The 20367-nt window shown below is 44.1% G+C and overlaps 2 protein-coding genes across 2 annotated transcripts in view; one reads left to right on the forward strand and one right to left on the reverse strand.

The window, feature by feature from the left end:
• The window catches only part of T265_01652 (hypothetical protein), a gene marked incomplete at both ends in the record, with an annotated part of 100312 nt that overhangs the window by 44619 nt on the left and 35326 nt on the right, over positions 1-20367 (forward strand). Inside the window, 6 exons of the mRNA XM_009165718.1 lie at positions 2126-2179; positions 2904-3065; positions 6608-7069; positions 8543-8673; positions 15429-15597; positions 18843-19107. Of these exons, the coding sequence (XP_009163982.1) occupies positions 2126-2179; positions 2904-3065; positions 6608-7069; positions 8543-8673; positions 15429-15597; positions 18843-19107 (1243 nt within the window). The remainder of the gene's footprint in view (positions 1-2125; positions 2180-2903; positions 3066-6607; positions 7070-8542; positions 8674-15428; positions 15598-18842; positions 19108-20367) is intronic.
• T265_01651 (hypothetical protein) overlaps positions 3829-20367 on the reverse strand; it is a gene marked incomplete at both ends in the record, with an annotated part of 32163 nt that continues 15624 nt past the window's right edge. The window contains one exon of the mRNA XM_009165717.1: positions 3829-3990. Coding sequence (XP_009163981.1) covers positions 3829-3990 — 162 coding nt within the window. The remainder of the gene's footprint in view (positions 3991-20367) is intronic.

Raw genomic sequence — 20367 nt, forward strand, 5'->3', positions numbered from 1 at the left:
GGGAAAGAAAGGGAGTCTTGGGATCAAGGGCTTGACTGTGAGCTGTGTAGTCAAGTCAGTCACGATTCTGTGGCGTGATTTGTGAGTGTAAAACAGATCTCGTGATCTAGCGAATGTCGGTGACTATACAGTCATGTATGTGGCGAAAGGGTAGCTACACTGTCCATAAAAAGATCCTTCGGTAAAATCGCTTGTATCATAGAGTTTTTCTGTTTCTTATGTACAGAATCCACCTACAAACACAGATTTGATGAGGGGTTGCCAAGTACGGCACCCATTTGGCCATAGGTGAATGCCATTGCGAACCGTGTGACCTTCGAGAGATTGCATCCAAAAATTCACGCTGGTTACAATGTTGTCGCTAGTCTATATTCCTCTCGCATATTGATTTGTTTCGTTTATCGGTTGCGTGATGCATGACACTGCTGTGTTTCATCAGCGCCTAAACTGTGGAGTGTTTTAGTTGTTGATCGGTCGGCAGTTTTTCGGTTCACGTTTACCTTAACCTTGTTTGGACAGTCCTTATACACTGTCCTGGCAAAATTAATCTAGAAGGGAGAAGCACTGGACTCGAGTTTAGTTCGTCAGCAGTGCGTAATCTTGGTCATGTCGGACCTTGAACTCCGGACAGGACATGCGAGGAGAGCGTGTTACCACTAGTCCATCAGCACACAAAGGACACGTCTGAGCGAGTGAGCTTGTTCCGGCTTGAAAACTGCCATTTATTTTGTCCGGAGCCTCGAACGACTACTCAGTCCCGGTTGCATCATTCTATCGACCCAGTTGTTAGCAATGCCCAGTTAGATGGTGCCACAGACAAACTGGGTCAGTCGATCAACACAACCAGGACAGTTGCTGTGTCGTCATTCGAGTCTCCGGGCGAACCAATCACAAAACTCAAGAGCGAATACAATCTCCTGTTCACATATGACAGTTCGGACGATCTGGCTTCGTAAGTCAGATGTCCAGAGTCCAAACTCCGGGGAAGGTCAATGAACTGCACTATTTGTTGTTGATCAGGTGGCTGTTGATCTGTTCTACGACCTTGGGAATTGACTTGCAAACGGGGGGACATCATCAGCGCGCACTTGGGTGGGTCTGCCTGATTATAGTAAGCTGGCACTAAGTCCCTTCCCCGTCCACCTTTATTCATCTCTTCACAATAAGGCTTTCAGGTAAATCATAGTTTTACGGCAGCGAAGTATCGATGTTGAACACTGATGTCATGCTGTCGATGATGATGAGCCTTCGGCGCATCGACCCGTATGCTTCCATCTCCCCGACATATTTACCAGCTGTTATTTGCTTTCGAGCACCATTTGATCAATTCGTTCATTTTCAATCAAGTTTCTTTATACCATCTATCAAGTTTCCGGGTTTAGTTTCACGGGAAGCTTAGATAAATCCCACCTGAGCCTGTCGTGTGTGATATTTCTCAACTGGTTGTACTGCACAAAGGAAACCTCTTGTTTCAGTTTGTACGACATTTTAGATATCACTGTATATTTTCATGAAGGAAACTACTCATAAGGTTTTCATAAAGGAAACTACTCACAAGGTTGCTGAAAACTCTTCGACAGTCCATGACCGTTTCCGCTCATCAGGTAGGCGCAGTCCCCGAGTTTCCGTCAACCTTATGATCTACTTGAACCCAAATTGGACTGTTTTCGAGCAATACACTCATTTGCAAATCAATTTGGTTTTCACGGGAGACTCAATTGAATCTCTCGTTTATGATGTCCTCCATACTCATAAGGTTGCTGAAATCTCTTGACAGTATCACGACCGGTTTTTCTCTTCTTGAAGCTCATCATGTAAACAGCTTTTTTTTACATATTTACCACTTCATATTTTGCACCGAATACCGGTTCGCTAATTTAGTAATTCACCAAAATGTTCCTGCATGTTGCCCGATAAGTCTTCAAGTTTATTCTAATAGGTTGCTGCTTAGTTTACACAGCTTTCAGTTAGATTTTTTATCCTATTAAACAGGTTTTTTCGGTTTCATTTAATTGGCCCTTCACTAGCCTCTGGTGGTTAAGTGATAGTGCTTGAGAACTTGCTCATGGCCGCACGCTTGCCAGTCTTTTTCTCTCTATCATTCCCCTCTCTTCTAATCCTTCAGTTAGGAGGCCAGAACGATCCAGTGTGGACCGTCTGATGATGTACTTCAGTTTAAGTAAGTACGAATTCTGCGAAACTCGATCACAATCTTGCGTGAATTTATGCAGAATATTATTTCCACTGCCTGGGGGGAGGTTGGCCAGTAGACCTTCCTTCTTACATGGGAAGGAGCTGAAGGCTGCCCTTAGAGAACAGGTGCACCTGCCTTTGTTTATGCATCTGACTTACCGCCAAAAGGTCATTCCCATATTTCGCTCACGTGACGTGATCGAGTGTGGCCTTGTTGCTCGAGTGACTACTATGCGACCCGTGGATTTGTTTCTATCTAGGGATGTCACGGAGATTCGTCACCAGAGGAGCCAGTCAACCACTGACGTAGGAATGAGCACTGTGTGACTAAACGATGGGTGGTTCCGTTGTAATTTAGTCAGCCACTGGTGGCCGCATAGTGTATTATCCGGTTCGAATCTCCCCTGTGGTCCGTGAGGTGTGCGCTCTTCCTGATTCCCAAACGGGGGATGTAACAGCTCTTGTCTTCTCAACGTTGATTCATTTCATTGATGATCCAGTTACTTTCACTGGGACTTACAAGCATAGAGATCTTCTTTTCAACTTCTTAGGATAGTTGCTTGCACAGAACGTTTCAAGTGGCATGATGAGCCAGCCGAATTTCTCGAGAAGCTTGAATAGATTTACCTGTTTAGGATTTCTAGACACACGCCAATGGAGGAATTTTATCATTTCAGTTTTTGCTTTTTGATATCTGTCCATTTTGTTAGTGCACGACCAATGGCTTACAAACAAACGTCCGCGATGGTTGGTCGACCAACACGAAGTGGATGATATTTGCTTCAACGAAGTCCACGGATCATCAATACCGGCAACCACACTGTCTGGAAAAGGATATTGTCTATTTGTTTTCGGATCTTGCCCCAAACGAAGTGAGTACAATTTATGTAGAAAAAATATCTTCGTCGCCGAACGATTTGTCATGTGTCATGGTAAGAAGGCCACTCATTTCAGTGTTTGTACCATTGGATTTTTCCCCCCAATCCTATGTACCAATACTCAGTTGTGTGTACGCCGAACTGCCACCCGAGTTCGGACGGATGAAATGGTGCTAAGCACATCGATCGTGGTTAATTCCGTTATGGCCCGAGTTGTACGACCATGAGAGAAGAACCAGCCGTGTCTGTGACCAGTTTGTTCTCCATGGGAAATCCAAGTGGCGACACAAACAAAGTAAACTCAACCGTGTGAACCTCTATTCGTCGGCCACGAGCAGACTCAACCTCTTGATATAGGACATGGATCAATACGGCCACGACCAATACAACTAATCAATGCACACTCACGTATCTGACTTACCGGCTTCACAATAGACATGAGTAATGTTACGAGCGATATAGCAAGCCAGGTGGGTAATGAGTTGGCGGTTGCGGTATAAGAAAGCATTGGGATAGAAGATAAAACAGCAAAAATACGATCGACTGACTTTTAGTCTGTCCGCTCAAATCCCTCGCTTCATTTTCCGCCAAACCACACAAGCGCCTCCAAATGAGTTTGTTTTTAGTTGATTCACATTTAATCTAAAGCGACTCGGAGAACTTAAGAACGAGCTTACTAAACTGGATGGCGCGTCGATGTTGAATGCCTGACAACACCTGTCTAACTAGCGACTGTGAACCGTATATTGAAGACATCTTAGGAAGCTACAGCAAAGAGTGGAGTGTCTTGAACCAAATCTGTGGCGGCAACCCTAGCACCAGCCTTGAAGCTGAGCAGCTTTTCTTGGAGGTTCCTTGCCTCGTCCAGAGAGGTCTTTCCTTTGTCTACTAGGTTGAGTTCCAGGCTGCCTGACGATGTCTGCAGAAAACTAGTGCAACTCATGTGCCACATGAATCGTGGTTGTGGTATACTCACCCCAGTAAATTTGAAAAAAACGTATTACAGCTTTTCCTTTTAATTTCGTGACTTGATTGGCTTATGTACGTCCAGAGGCCCGATGCTTGGCTGTTGCAGAGCAGCTTTCGAGAAAAAAAAAGCGAAAAAACTGCAGTTATTTCCCACTTCTTTTGAAACGATACGGTTGTTAAAGACAAAGGCATTGGTCGGTTTGGACAGTAACTTCCAGTCTGCTTAGGGACGCTACAAGCACCTTATTACGCATTCCGCCGTTTCAGAGCTGGACAGAAACGCTGGAGTATTCATACCAATCTTAATCACACGAAGACTTTTGGACGCACATTGATCGAAGTACTTTACCAGAACTCTTCCAAGGCAATGATCCATGGCATCAATAATAGCCAGCATGATAAAGTCAGTGGCCGGAGGTTGTATGCCATTACAGAGGACAGCTTTTCTATGCTTCCCATCAACTTGTCTTCTGCAAGAGACCGTTCTGTCACCTTTCTCGTTTTCCAGTAAAAATGAACTAACTGGTTGTAAATATGTCTGTGACATCACCTGCTAGTGTCTGTGTGTCTCCATTTGGAGGCTGACTTCACTAACCTCTTCACACCTTGTCTTGACCCGAGTGTTTCGATATCTCTTCATGGTCCTTACTATCAGTTTCTAAATGAAGACAACCACGATTCCTTCACTAATCTTGCTTGGTTAGTTACTTAATTGTGACTGTATTCCGTCTCCAAGGATACGAGCCTAGCTTATCTCTGTTCTTTATTATTGAAGAAGCCGAGTTGCACCACATCAGTTCCCACATCCATTTTTCTCCGTCTCAAGGACAAAGGCTGTGTTGATTGCTCACTCCCTTGAATTGATACCCTAACCTTCCCCATTATGCTGAAGTCACCGTTTTCACGCATTTTTCAGCCTGTACTAGGTTTGTTCAGAAAATTCTACTGGCGGAAGGAAGGAGGCCTTCGCTGCGCAGTTATTTATTAGAAAATGTCAACCAAACAGTTACAGGCTATTGGACAGGGAAGCAAATCTCTCATATGCATCTTGTTTACGAATCAACTGAACCGTTGCAGACAATTGGACAGGGAAGCAAAACTCTCATATGCATCTTGTTTGCGAAAAACTGAACATCCATCTTCTTCTTGAACGCGTCTTCCTAAACTTTCCTGGATATTAATTGGCTGTAGCTCAAATCCAAGCAAATGTTACAAATCGACTCCACAAATTTCGTAATAGATCCCACTTTTCAAGAGACGCAAAGCGGATTTACGAGAAAACATACTACTCCCATGACTCTCCCATCAGTAGTATCCCCATTACACTAGGACGTTCGTGTTTGCAACAGCCTTTCTCTGTAGAGATGATCTTTAGGATTGACCTCATAAAGAAGCACTTTTCAACCGAGATCTCATCCTGCAAGTGAAGGTAGTCGACGCACTAGTCAGTTCTTGACTGCTTATTTGTCCGTATCCGTCTAAGATGCAATAAATGTAGACTAGTTTCCTTGCGAATATTTGACGAGCATGATTGCCAATCGCAACCTACCTCACCGATGTCGTTTTTGTCTTCTCACTCCTAAATCACGCATTCTTTTATTTCTGTCGTGTTGGTTTGTTAATTCTGTGTTCCCTCCACTGTGCTGCCCCACTGGACAGTGGGGCAAGTTTGATTTGTTTTTTTTTACTTGGCAATGCCCGAACCTTTTTCACACCTGGACCCAGACGCCTCTCAATTGATCGTAATAATTTGCTTTAATTACCATGACGTTGTAGTGAGAAGAAAGCTGCCAGCGAATCCATCGTCGGGCTAGGATAGATTCATGGACTTTAGGCAAGCAACAACTGGGGACGCTCTGTCGTGGGTGGCACAGCTGCTTACGCAGTTCATCTGAACAAACCATGACAATCAGGTCGTGTGCGGTGGTCTTTAGTTCCGACGCACTGTCACTCTTGAGTTCTGTATGACGGGTCTAGGGATGTTTTACTACGTTTGAAGGTTTTTCCCTCTGTAGTATACCCAAGCGAGCTGTTCAGGGTTTGTCTGTGGGACGGACTGTTGTAGCAAATTCTTGGTACAGGTAAGATGACTTGTCAAATCATATACTCGATGTGTGTGTGTGAATGGCTGTTGTCTCAACTGTGTTTGAACAGATCAAAGGCAACCGGTTTGCTGGTTTCTCCGTTTCTATTCAGAAAGGCACTTGGTACACAGACAGGAACTTCTTAAGCTCTACACTTTAACGTCAGAGAACAGGGATCATTCGTTTTCGGATCTATATCAATAGGATCCATACTAGGTCACAATCAATAGTGTACACATGCACCTCTTGTCTTCCCGGCGCCAATCTGAACTTTTTCGAAGGATTTTGACACAAATTTTCTCCACTACGTAAACATTCTTGGTTTAGAGGGGCTATCTGATCAAAGGAAGCATTCAAATCAATGGGGTTTGTCGAATTCACTTCGAATGTCATTCATTCACTACCAGAGTGATTCCTCTATTTTACTCTGAGTATCTTGTATCTAAACGTTGACGATGTTTTTTGTTACGCCCATGTTTGCAGATTTCGAAATGCTGGGAGCATCTCCTTACATGAACTCCGTGCTATGTTGCACTGTGGCGGGCAACTCAGGTGTGAGTGAAAGCAACACGGAACCCGAGCATGATACACAACCACTACGATCATTTGTCACACTTGGTCACGCGTCCGCCAAAGACATCCAGGAGCTGAATGGGTTCTCTGGCACCAAAGTGTTGGAACTGGATACGAACACCACGTCGGAGACGTGTCCGCAGTTCGCAAATCTAGTATTGCGTCGCCGTGTTGTGGAGGGACACATCGCGCCCCCTACGATGCGCTTGGAAAACACGCCCGAATTGACACGAATGTTCAACGTAACACATATGAGTTATGATGAGTTTAAACAGCGAACAGGTATATGGGCCCGTGAGAATATCGCATACACGCACTACTGTGAATATTCCGTCCGAAAGACACCCTCAGCATCGCTGGATACTAAAAGAGGTAAGCTGGGTGTCGATCCCTGGGATCTTGATGAAGCATTTCATAAAATAACAAAACCAGAACGTTTATCTTGTGTTTGAAAAATCAGTGCTTTTTATTCTGCTTTGCACTTGGTTACTATCCAGTATTCCGTTTGTCTGCAAAAGTGTCCCAAGAAGCAGCAAAACATAAAGGGTCCCTATATGGGTGTAGGGACGATATTTTCCTCAGCTTAGTTCTCGGTCTGAGCGTCTCAAGCTAGTTCTCACTTCAAAAACAACCACCAAAGGCGCACAAGTTACATTAACGCCAAAAAACAAAGTCAGGAACACTGGTACAGCGCTTCATATATATAATGTTAGCAGCGACAACTTTCTGGAAATTCTGACGACTTCTGAATACGGCATTACCAACCGGCATTTGGCCAATATTGCGTCATGATTGGCTGTTGCGTCCAGACTTTCGACCAATCAGATCTCGGCTTGATACCGGGCCGGCAAGCGTCCCGAACTTTTGGCCAGTCTTGCGCGGGATAGGCTTGTCGACCGTATCAGCACGTGACTGCGAGCAGTAAAGTGGGATCAGTGTGGAATTCTGCCCAACAATGGAACATCGTTGTACAACAAGGTTTCTAAAGTGGGATCCACGCATCCTTCATGGGCGCTGGATTGCGGAACTCTAGGTGTGAACATCTTGTCTTCAGTGACCCAAACAGTAAGTCAAAACTTGGCACATCTAGCCTTTTTATTGACCCAACACCACCTGTAGGGTCTGTGAAGACCCATCGACAAGCCACAATCAGTTTCGCCTGTCTTGGAGCTTATCAGGGAGGCAGGACCACCGGGTTTCCATCAGTTTTATTCGCCAATTCAGTAACTTTGCATACTCAAGGCATATAAGCAATGGTGAAAAGCAGCCGACTAGGAATTCTCCTAGTTTGGGGCTATGTTCGTGATCTCGACACATTCCAAGAATTCATTCATTCTTCGAGTCAGGTCTTATTTGAATCGTAGTCAATCATCTAGGTGTCACCTAGGTGGATGCGATTAAGTGGCTTATCAGAATCGAGCGGCTGCAACTGCTTTCAAATATCTACCCAAGCTTCCATGGCGGGGAGCTAACAACTAGTTGAATTCCTGCTAAGGCTCTCGTAACTGCTCCGAAAACTGATATCACACCTGTTACTCAACTCACGAATGATCTGTAACCGTAAACTTCAATCTGCGATGCGCTTGCTCCAGTCATCTACCTCTATAAAGACAAGCTGATTGGATCCACTTATCTCCGACGATGGTGTGTCATTTTACCGCAACAAGTCAAGTTCTTTGAGCACCATCCTGTGAAGTGGCTCCGACTGAATTCAATGATCTGCAGGTCACCTTCGTGGCTTGTGTCTCTGAATTACTGGCTGTCTTCGAGCTGCCTTCAAGCAACTTAGTTCTCAGCTTGTCTCGTTCATTGGTCAAGACAAATCTGTTCAACTTCTTCTAACAGAGGGGACTTTTGAGGCCATTTTTAAAGGACTAGGAGGAATTATTTCGAAAAAGACTACAGATTCCAGTGTACTTGGAGTACTCTTAGCATCGAGGAGAACATTTACACCAATCAGTGTGGAACCTGGAATGGTATGCTAAGCAATCAAGCTCATTTGTCAATACTAGAAGTGCGCAACGAAGACAGCCACTAGAGCGAAAGAAAGAGTTCAATCACCATGGCTCATCGTCTCTAAACAGAAATCGATTTTCACGTCAATAAGAGTTCGGAACTGTAGCTGGAGAGTGTTCAGGGCAGTAGTTACTATTTTTCACTCTCTTTCGATGAGCTCTGTATTCTTTCATCATTCTATTGGCAAAGCCTGCAAGATCAGAATGAACTTTTCCGTCAAGAGAGGGGGGCATTGTCGCAGAAACAAAAGACGTGGGTCGAATAAAGGTTTTTTTAACTAAGGCAACAGCATGGTCCCTGTCGATGGCACGACTCACAAACGGTTGCCTGGCAACAACTGTACTACTGTATACATTTAATCGACCATAGTTTATCCAACTATCTAGCATCTTTTGACCTATTTTTTCCCAGAGTAACGAATAAGGTTCCCTTACGTCATCAGGACCAGCTGATACTGAAAGCGCGAATTCGAAAGAAGTTGCATTGTTTAATGCACACTTTTTTTTGCAAATTTCACATCGAACATCCTAGCGAATATGTTTGACCATGGAAGAGTTTAAATTACCACTTTAGAACAAGGTGAGGTTGAACGAATGTCCGTGAATACAGGATGTACGAGAAATGAAAACTTTGTTGTTCTAACTCTGAAAGATCCAGTTTCCCCGAAATGGCCTCTAAAATTTGCTCTTTATATGAATATTTTGCCTTCGACTCAGACTGGCCAGTTGCAAACTTTGCTCTTCCGAAACCCGTTTCTGGNCCGAACAACTGGAGACCGGCACTTTTCAGCATCGGCAGGACGAGTTCGGTTTCCATTATTCTCAGGTAAGAAGTGGGGATTTAACCTTGGGCGACGGTTGAAATGAGCCACTCAAGACTGAGGCTGCCTCGTTTGAATCGATGCTTTCGTCAGCGAATAATCCTAAATGCCACACACGAACTTTGCAAAGTATGTAGTAGGCGGTCTTGTCATACTGTTCACAATTCTGGGTCCACTATCAAGAATTTTTTTGTCGCTTTTACTTCTGGTTCAATCGATGTTTGAAAAGTGATCAACATGTATTGGTGAGTCCAAATGTCTGTCTTTATATTTTCAAGTTCTATGGGCTTCTGAAATGGTGGAATGTTAGACACCGATATTCCTGCCGTCCGGAAAACTCGTTTGTTGAAGGAATATTACGACAAGGGACGTGACACTAACAACTAATTAGTGGTACTGTGTCTTGTTTGTAAAAGAAACACCATTCAGGAGCACCGTTCAGTTAGTGGTCCACAATAAAGCAGAGGTATAATCTCAGTCCCCCTTGAATTGTCTGTGATTTGCACTTACAAACTGATCCAGTCCCCAGATGTGTTGCCAATTTTTCAAGAAAATTATCGGCTAGTTTGGATGGCCGGACGAGTGGAATTCGGTCCGTTTCCCTTTACCTATCAAACGAAAGCAGTCCAAGGTCACAGATGAAGCTGTGAGCCAATCAAAGCTTGCCTTTTTGTTCACGCTTGAGAACAGTGCTGGAGGTGGAAATCATTCCCCGCTCGATTAAAAAAGGATTTTTTCGACATGAAGGATTCACCTCGTAAGAAAAACTGGTCCACAAAATTATCCATTCAAAGTGTCTTGGGTGAACAGAATGCTGTCTTGACAACGAAATCGAAAGCAGTTCTTCTTTCGTCGAATTGTTACTCGTGCTGGGTTATTCCTGAGGGGAGAATACAAGATCATTGTTTTGTAACGATCCACTCTGCTATGATATCAGGACTTTGGGCGTAAGACGCCATGAAGGACAAACGCCAGTTGTTTGTACTACACTAAGTGCAGCTATCTGATTTCTAGGTAGAGTTTTGTTGTCTTCCAGTCCACTCGGCGTTCCCCATCTAAAATTGCAACCTCACTACACCCAAAGTACTCTTTTCAAAACAATAAATGACTGAACTATCTCAGGCAAACATGGGGAATTTAAATTGTCAAAAATGAATAATTAAGTGACATTGGAATCACCGAGTCAGGCCACATATTCAAACTGTTAGACTTTGGTGACAACAACCAGGCTTGGATTGACTAAAACCCCAATTTGGCGAAGCATTCAACGAAGAAGGAGCACGGTTGATTGATCCGGTTGATCTCGACATGAACCATAGAAGAAGTTTCACTAAAGTAGCACGGAAGTTTGTATCCGTCAACTGTGGATGATCTGGCGTTTTACTACAAATCATGGTACATAGCGATCCACAAAAAACGTGGATTCCACCAAAGTGGAGCACCAGCGACTATGCACAAATTATCTTTATTACAGGGCCCGAACGCGTTTCGCACTCTTTGAAAAAAATTCTCGGGTTTTCTCCGCTCCTCAAGAACTACTTTAAAAATTACTCATACGTTTAGTTGTGATCATACAACGCCCGGCCAGGTGTTACCGGCTTAAGTTTTAGGTGTCACAAATTGGATGGCATGGAATCAGATGAATTTTTCAAACAGAAAAGGGCAGTATTCAAACGGGGACCTTTTCAGGACATTTTCCAGCTTAACAATCCAAAAGTCACTGGCATGACTGGAAAAATAAACAATACTAAAATGGGAGTAGATTTGACGTGATATACGCTACTCATAAGGTCGCTGAAAAGTTTCAACAGCCCACTACTGGTTTCGCCCTTCTTGGTGCTCATTAGGTAGGCTTAGTCTACGAGTTTCCGCCAACTTTGTGTTTTAATTGAACCCAACTTGCACGAAAGGAGTGCACTTTACTCATTTGTTCACCAATTTGGTTTTGACTGGATGCTCACTTGGAAAGCAGTTGGGTCGCCCGTTCTTGGCGCTCCTAAGTAACTGAATGCGCTGGTGAAAGGAAGAATTCTTCACTGCGGAGTTATTAGACTATTGGACAAGGAAGCAAAACTCTCATATGCATCTTGTTTACAAAAACTGAATATTCATCTTCACCTTGAATGCCTCTTCCTGAACTTTCTTGGATATTTATTGACTGCTACTCAGATGCAAGCAAATGCCACAAAGCGACTCCACAAAGTCCGTAATAGATCTTACTTTTCAAGAGGCCCCAAGCGGATTTACTAGAAAACATGCTACTCGCATGTCCCATCAGTGGTATCCACCGTTACACTGATAGTGTCCCAAGAGGCAGCATCAGATATACGAGGAGTAATGTAACATAGATTAAAACACTCAAATCAGATATGGCCGTACCAAAGCATTATAGACCTCTTTTAATTTTTAACTTCGTGTAATTTGCAATCGCTCAGTCCTATGTGGCACATCATATAACTCTATACTGATGCCCTCTGAATACTGAGATATATTCTATCACGATGCTCGACAATAATGTATAGTTCTTTGCAAGGGGAGAGAAAAGAATGCAAAGTGCCGTTAGCGTTTAATATAATTTGCCCCGAAAGTAGATCTTCTCGTCACCGAATCGACTGAAAACCACTTTGGTCAGTAGCGAGAAATTTTGTCTTTTATTTTTCACTCTATGTTCTGGTTTTGATGGTGAGACAAAATCCTACGCGTAGGTTGAAGACATGGCGTTTTTGCTTATCTGACAAGTTGCATTAAAAAGATTCTCCGACTGCTCAGTGATTGGAATCAACAACGTGTCAGATTCCGGTCAGAATATCTGCGTCCTGATCATTTTCAATGAGGACCACCAGTTATTCCGTACAAAAAATTACGTACTGGCTGCAATGTTCTCCATGAAATAGCTACGTTTGTTTCTAAAGTATGTCTAAAACTGTGATTAACGAGCTTGGTTGGGTCAAGCTTGCTAGGCCACTTGCAGTTCGAAAGGAAGTTTTACTTACTTCCAGTGTGTTAGGCATAGCTGGCTGTCGACCGTCACGTACTGGCTGCTGGTGCAACCCATCTAAAGCCATCGACTGTACGGCTGGCGAGCTTCGACCGACTTTGTCAAATGGGGCTCTGCGCACGAATCCCGTGCTGGATCAGTGTACCTTTGGATCTACCTTAGGTGGTCCGTCTGCGCCACAATCCTGAGGCAAGCAGTGCATTTTCTGACTGAGTCGGGTCAGGGCATTGTCTAACCGGAACGACAGAGGGATCGAGCTCCTGTCACATACCTGAAGGGAGGACTTCGAATGTGATGGCGTGTGTGCGTTGCGCAAAAACCTATATGTGGCAAACCGGGAAAAGCAGTAAACAGATAGGATAACGGAAAGCAGGACTGACATCTCCGATTTTATAGAGGTGCCGGTGGGCGGGCGATCCATCCGAAGATACCAAGCATGCGGTAGTTCTTTTAGGTGTACTTCTTTCACGCTGGCGCTGTTTCACGCTGCATTGTGTTTCAAGAACATCTCGCGTTCTCCCATAAGCAGACCAGCGCTTCTTGGCTGATAGACAGTGTCAATTCACTTATATGAGAATGGATAGCCAGTCATCTTGTAGCCTGGTGAATTCATGGACCACTGAACAAAATTCAATCTTGGAGATACTGATTTGGTTTTGACAGGAGAATCACATGGAACAAAACTGCATGTCTCGTTTATGACCTTCAGTCTTAGTGGTTGTTGATCAGGTGGCAGTCGGCTAGTACACCAAGCTTAGCAATTAGTCTGTACATGTTTCGTCACCATATGAGGTAACACCTTCAGTGGGCTGTTGAGTGCGTGCGTCTTTGATACACCGTCGTTTCCTTTCGAAACTTCGACATCTTTAACCCAAACTACAAACCTCAAGCCACCATTCGGGGGGAGGGGTGTATAATCCGCAATCGCCCCGGAAATTAGCAAGATGCATACTGCTGGTGATACCCGATGAGAAAAAAACAAGTGCACAGTAGCCACCGGCTTTTCAGCACTGACTGACTCCACTTGAAAGACGAAATATAACTACCGAGCAAACAAAACCAAATCAAGGTTTACCTAGAAGCGTCATCAAATAGTGCGACAGGTTGACGGAAACTCCGGGATTGCGCCTTACTGATGAGCCCCAAGAAGGCCGAAACCAATCATGGGCTGTCGAAGAGTTTTCAGCAACCTTGTGGGTAGTTTTCCTTATGAAAATATACTGCGATATCTCGCATATCGTACCTACTGAAACATGATGCGGCCTGTGTGCAGCACATTCACTTGTAGAATATCATAAAGGAAAGATTTATTTGAGTCTCTCGTGAAAACCAAATTGATTTGCAAACTAGTGTATTTCTCGAAAACAGTCCTATTCGGGTTCAAGTAGAACATGAGGCTGACGGAAGCTCGGGGACTGCGCCTACCTGATGAGCTCCAAGACGGATGAGACCGGTCGTGGGCTGTCGGGGAGTTTCCAGCAACCTTGTGAGTAGTTACCTTTATAAAGATTGAAACTTCATTCACATTCAGTTCACACCTTTCCAGCCTTGTTGTGACCTCGTCGATGTGACCACAGAAGATTTCTCGACAAAAAAGTTAGAATTTTTCCTGGTAAAAACCACGAAATGAGAAGTAATCGCAGTGGAATCAGAGCCACCTAAATCACAAAACGACAAACCCGTTTCGATTTGAACGTAATACACTACTCATGAGATTGCTGACAGCTTTCCAACAGCCCACAACTGGTTTCGCTTTTTGTGGGTCTCATTAAGTAGGTGAAGTTCCCGAGTTTTCATCAACCCTATATTTGACTCGAACCCAAATTGATACTTCCGGTTGCACACAAATTTGCTTTTAACCGGAGACCCACCTGAATCCAGCTGAATCGCTTGTTTATGATGGTTTTCTGCAAATGACTGTGCTGCACCAGGCCACCTCGTGTTTATGTTGTTATGATATTCGAGATATCGGAATACGTTGTTATTAACAGGTAACACACTACTCATGAGGTAGCTGAAAACCGTTCATTTATGACGGTCCGCAACACATTCAGTTGCAGCGAACTGTCATAAACGAGATATTCAGCTGAGTCTTGTGGCAAAACCAACTGAGTGTGCAAATGTGAGTGTCCATCGTTTCGGTTTACTTACGAAAGATTTGTGTGAGTTTAAGTTGGTGAATCGCAAATGATCAGTACAGATGGAACAATATTTAAACTCATCGACACTGGCCAGTAAACTCGGAACGACTCGAATTGGTGATAGCGCCATCCTTCTAAAGTGTTTTTGTGTGACTGTCGTCTGACGCAAACGGATACCATTGTCCTGGGCACTGAATCATACTCATTTCATGATCACTGTGTTTCTGGGGAACAGCTTTGAAACCGGTTCTTCCTCAGCTATAAATCTGCAACCTGAGCAGCACTCATAATCAATACGAACCAATTTAAGCCGGTAAATTACGTCATCAAACTGCTTTGTGTTTTATCTTGCACCAGGCTGTGGTGCTGGAGGCCATAGACCAGATGGGAAACAAGTTTATGGGGAGTCCTTCTGGTACGTCCCTCTAAAATTTCATTTCAGCACATAAGGATATCGATTTTCGTGATCTAAAGTGAATTAGATTGGTTATGGCGAAATATATAGTCTTACATTACGATTAAAGTACTTTGGTGTCCTTGTTAATGAAAACCGTGGCAGTCTGCCAATAGCTTCGTCAGAGGATCGTCAGGCAGACAGGGTGCTAAAGATTTCACCGGTCATATCGCTAGCCATGGTATCCTAAGTGATACCTTCCTCATCCGTCTTTCCTTGACCCTGGCTGTTCAACTTTTCATAATATTCAATTCGTTTGGTACTTCACACCTTAGTATGCCTTTCTCATACTTGCATTCCAGCCCATTCATCTTGACGGGATTTATCTGCGGGGTGATAAGAGGACTTGGTTGCAGTACTGTGTGTTCACCTCCGATGGAGCGATCCAGCCCACAGCGGAAGATTACGTACCAGCGGAACTCCCGCCGGGACACTATTGTGTATTACGCGTCAGGAGCGAATGTCCTTCTGGTAAGTAGCGACACCTTTTCGCTAGCTGAGTTGTGTCCACTATGGGGAAGCAACACATTAGGGAATAGGTCATCGGGGTCTGCCGGATCCAATCAAACTCCACCGTTTGCAGCGCTGTAAAAATTCGATCGATAGGTCGATTTTACGAGGAGGCTGTACAGCATACTTCGTCCACTGCACCGTCGTTGGTGCAGGTGAAATCAGCAGCTTGAGTACTGCTGTGTGTGACTGAGCACAAGTGAGAACGGACGACCCAGGGTTTTTCATTTGTGATATTCCTCTAATGCAGGTGTTGCACGCAGACCGCTTCACGTTTCGCAAGATACAACAGTCGAGATATCTTAGTATACATTTCTGGAAGCCACCTGATAAGTCCCAACAAGGACAAAATCACCACAAAGGGTTTTCAGCAATTTTACAGTCAGTGTGTTAGGTAAAGTAAATAACAAACCAATTGTGTGAAGAAAATTAGACATAAAATTACACCTGAGTTATTGACGAAGTTGCCATGGTGCTCTGGGATTGGATTTGCTCGACGGCATTCTGTACAATGGGCGCTCTTTCAGCACTCATAGACTTTCTCCCTTTGTCAGGAAAATCCAGTATAGATCCAGTGTACTCAAATTTTGCAATCAATCATGTAATGGTCGACACGGTGAAAGGATCTTTGATGAGACCACGTTTAGTTTTGTAACCACGAGGTGCAGTGGTGGCGCTTTCACCAAGGGAATAATAGAGTTTCACAATTTCAATGCGCGTACTAACATCCATCGTAAACAAAAAAGCTCACAAAACTTCTTTATGTGGCTACTAAAAATGAAAAATTTTGTAACCTTTCCTTTGATTAACTACGCTTATTTACTCAATCAAATTTTGCGTCTATTGTGAGACGCATTGTAAAACAGGGGTGTTCGGTTGTACACACCAGAAAACGTACAGCTGTCTCAAATGTTTGGGTTTGACTATCCATTCAGGACAGAATCATGCACTTCAGCTGACTGAACTGTCAAAATGGGTCTAACATGACTGGGATATTAGTTAAAAGTTGGGGGAATCAAAATCCAAAACGTTCCTACAAGCCTTAATATTGTGGTCGGCAATGCCTTCAAGAGAATCCGACAGCGGCAGCCAAAAAATGCTGCCACCAAACTATAAATGGCTGTTCATAGCACGAGCTTATTGGTGGTCGTGGAATTTCCAGAAGAACATAACAAAAGCTTAAGATCACAGGTTTTCGTCTTTGAGTGTTCTCGGGCGCATTTAAAGTTGGCGGAAGGAGGCCAGTCATTTAAAAGAAACGCACAGCAATCAGGTGTCAATGATTAGGCGGACCATACTCCATCCCTAGTTATCAGATGTGTTCCTGAAATAGTATATTGATTTCCACATCAAGCCCCTCTGTTGGAATCGCCCAAAAATTCAAATCACCTCGTGAGGCAAGCCTCACCTGTCATTGTTTAATAACTTTACTACTTCCGTCAGCAGTCAGTAAGCACATTCAAAGACAGGGAACGCGTGTGGAAAGCGGTCTTCGATAAACCGAGTTGACACGTGACGGTGTGGTTGTCAACCCACGTAGAATCATTAGCGAAAACCGGGGGGTTGGGGTGGAAATCCCAACCCGATCAAAGGTCACAGCATCCCTCTTACACAACTATCGTAGCACTACCTCATCCACACAGACGGACAGAAGGTTCAAACGACGTTCAAGAAGAACTATCAAATGAACCAGAAGAACTAGACCCTAGGCTGGATCCAAACACATGTAGGTTCCCCCACCGACCCAACACTTGTTCAACCACTCTAACACACAAAAACCCCACGGCCGACACCCAACAGAGATTTAGCTTGACTTAGCTGATTGGTTCTCCTTCCGCCTTAAACCTCGACCAATCTCGGAACATAGTCACTTGGCCTGACGAAGCTTTTGTGTCAGAAGCGAAAGGTTGCCCAGCAATCAGTTTACCGATTGTCACCAAACTTTTTCGAAAACAAAGACAGGGGATTGTTTTTCGAATTAGTTTTGGCGTTCTTCCCGACTAAAACTTGTCTGTTTGAGGAAACAACCTGTTCAAAACGAAAGTTGACTTAATCAGTAGGTCTTTCTCACCTGGACTGGACATGCCCTGGCTTGTCACTGGAATTGGCTTACTGCACCATTTGTTTTAGTACACACCAAGGGTAATCAAACTGGGATAAGAGATAACCCAACGCGAAATTAATCCTTCTAAATTACTGACTTTTCTGTGGAATCGCCACCTTGCACAAGGTGGAATACCGGGCAACTGCCACCCCCAAACAGAGCAAAGTAGTCCACCGCAGGTTCTCGAAAGTTGTTGAACAGATTCGGATATGAGCGAGGTTCAATAAAAAGTGGTGATGGCCGACTGTAATGTTATTGTTGTGCACCCCTTCATCAAGGCATCAGTTTGTCGGTGAGTCATTCCACTATTTCCTCAAAGCATTTTATCGAGGTGGGGTCGTCTTCTATCTTTCTGGATTCCCTGTCAATATCGGGCATAAGTCGCAAAAGCCCTTTGTCAGCCGCAACTTTGCGCATCAGTTAATTTGCCGGTTGTTTTTGGTACTTTTTCGTTCTGTTTCAAGTAAGTTAATCGAATTCACGCTTTTTGCTTCCAAGCTGCAAGACGACTCGGGTGAAATCTCGGGAAGGAAAAAAGTTCATGATCTTGTCTTTGGAAAATAGCATACTTTTAACTTACGCTACTGTTGCAAGTACAAGCTCGTGGCCTTGTTATCGTAAAGTCCTTCGCGAGGATTCATGAATTATTAGTGGTTTTTTGGCTGATGGCTAGTGACCCTGGAGGCTGACCTTGATGTGGCCACAAATTCGTCTTTACTCGATGCGCTGCCTCACCAAATCCATCGGGAATTAGCACTCAGCGCTCCTGTGTAATCACTAATACATGAAACCATGACTAACCGCCTTGGAAGCTCTGTGTATCTGTATTCGGGAATTAGCAGCGCTCCTGTGTAATCACTAATACATGAAACCATGACTAACCGCCTTGGAAGCTCTGTGTATCTGTATTGTTAGGTTCGTTCAAAGCCCAGTATTCTTGCAAGACGATCCAGATGGCTTAGTGACAGCTCAAATCGCCCAACAGTTTCAGTGTCCTAGACAACTCTGCTACCTGTTGTTTTGATTTTAGCAACAAGTTTTGTATGCCTGTTAGATGGAATATTCCATACAGATTACACTTTAATAGTTTGATCATTTCCAGGATTCTCGGAGGGCGTACTTAGCATCATCGAAGGTCCTCAAAAGGCGCATCCCCGTATTCCAGGTCATCTACGGGATGCGATTCTCGATTCTATTCCGCAACACACACCAGTATTTGATATCACACGAACACGTCTGACCGCTAAGGACCCGGCGATTACTGTCCATCGTTTGGATTACCACTTCTGTTGCAGAGCCGACTCTCCTGGAGTGGATATTCCAATCCAGGGTTTTCCAACGGAATCTGGAGCCTTTTTCCTCTACAGGTTAGCTGAAATTTCACCCTCTTTGTTTCGGGTTTTGTTTTCTTGGTGCGAGTGTAAGCGTCGCAGGAATAACAAACGTACATCAATCCCAATCCCAAAGTGACTGAACGTTGATCGCAGTAGCTGGTTTGTTCGAATTCGAGGCTCCGTTTGTCTTTAACCCATCAAAATTCCACCCACCCGCTGTGGAAATGGTCTCACTCAGGTTGTGGATTCCACGCTAAAACACGGTAAAACACGAGCCCAGCACCTGAATACAAATGAGTGGCGACAGTCTGTGTGTATTTTCTGATGAGCTGTTGCTCTATGAAGGTACTCACTGGATATTTGCAAGAGGTTCTAGTGCTGTTTATCTCCTCTCTCCTCATACAAGTGCGGAACTCCTTGGTTTCAAGAATGTCTGTGCCGATCTTTTCCAAATAAGTCCCGCCAAAAAATAGAAAAAACAGGATATAAAATGTGTACTCTGTAGTTTCTATTGAAGAGGGTGAAATTGGAACATGTCATTAATAATTTGCATGAAAAGGTCGGTTTTTCGGTGCCTTTGCCTCCAAATGAACTCACACAGGTAGCTGTCCACTAAAGATTGGTGTGTGCATCATTGGCGTTTATTCCGTATCTTGTAGACGTGCCAAAGAGATTCGATGGTTTGTGTGTAAGCGTGGTTTTTACGGCGAGATGTTAGCATTTCATCGATCCCGACCTGTAGACCTGGGCCGTCGATAACTGTTGGAGTCTGCAAAATTCACCAGCTGCAAACTTCGCGAAGAAACTTTTTCCAGCCAACAGTGATCGTGTGGCTAATAGATGATTTTATCTGAGCAGAATTTGATTTTTGCCAAATTTTTGGACCAGCAGTAAATTTGGTTTTTCGAGAGAATCACCTGGAACCCCGCTGAATTTCGCATTTGTGATGTTTCTAGGCAACTGAATGTGCTGCACCGGGCCACGTCATGTTTCAGTCGCTACGATATTCGAGATATCGCGATACATGTATATCTTTGTAATGCACTACTCAGCATCCTTATGAGTAGTGCATTACGAATAGAATTACTGTCCGAAACTCTATCCTAGACCGCTCCAGCCAAGTTCCCTTTCGAAGCGGTCTTAGATAAGCCGAGTTGACACGTGACTGTGTGGTTGTCAATCCACGTAGAATCATTAGCGAAAACCGGGGGGTTGGGGTGGAAATCCCAACCCGACCAAAGGTCACAGCATCCCTCTTACACAACTATCGTAGCACTACCTAAACCACACCGA

The sequence above is a fragment of the Opisthorchis viverrini genome, assembly GCF_000715545.1.
Source record: "Opisthorchis viverrini unplaced genomic scaffold opera_v5_18, whole genome shotgun sequence".
NCBI lineage: Eukaryota > Metazoa > Platyhelminthes > Trematoda > Opisthorchiida > Opisthorchiidae > Opisthorchis > Opisthorchis viverrini.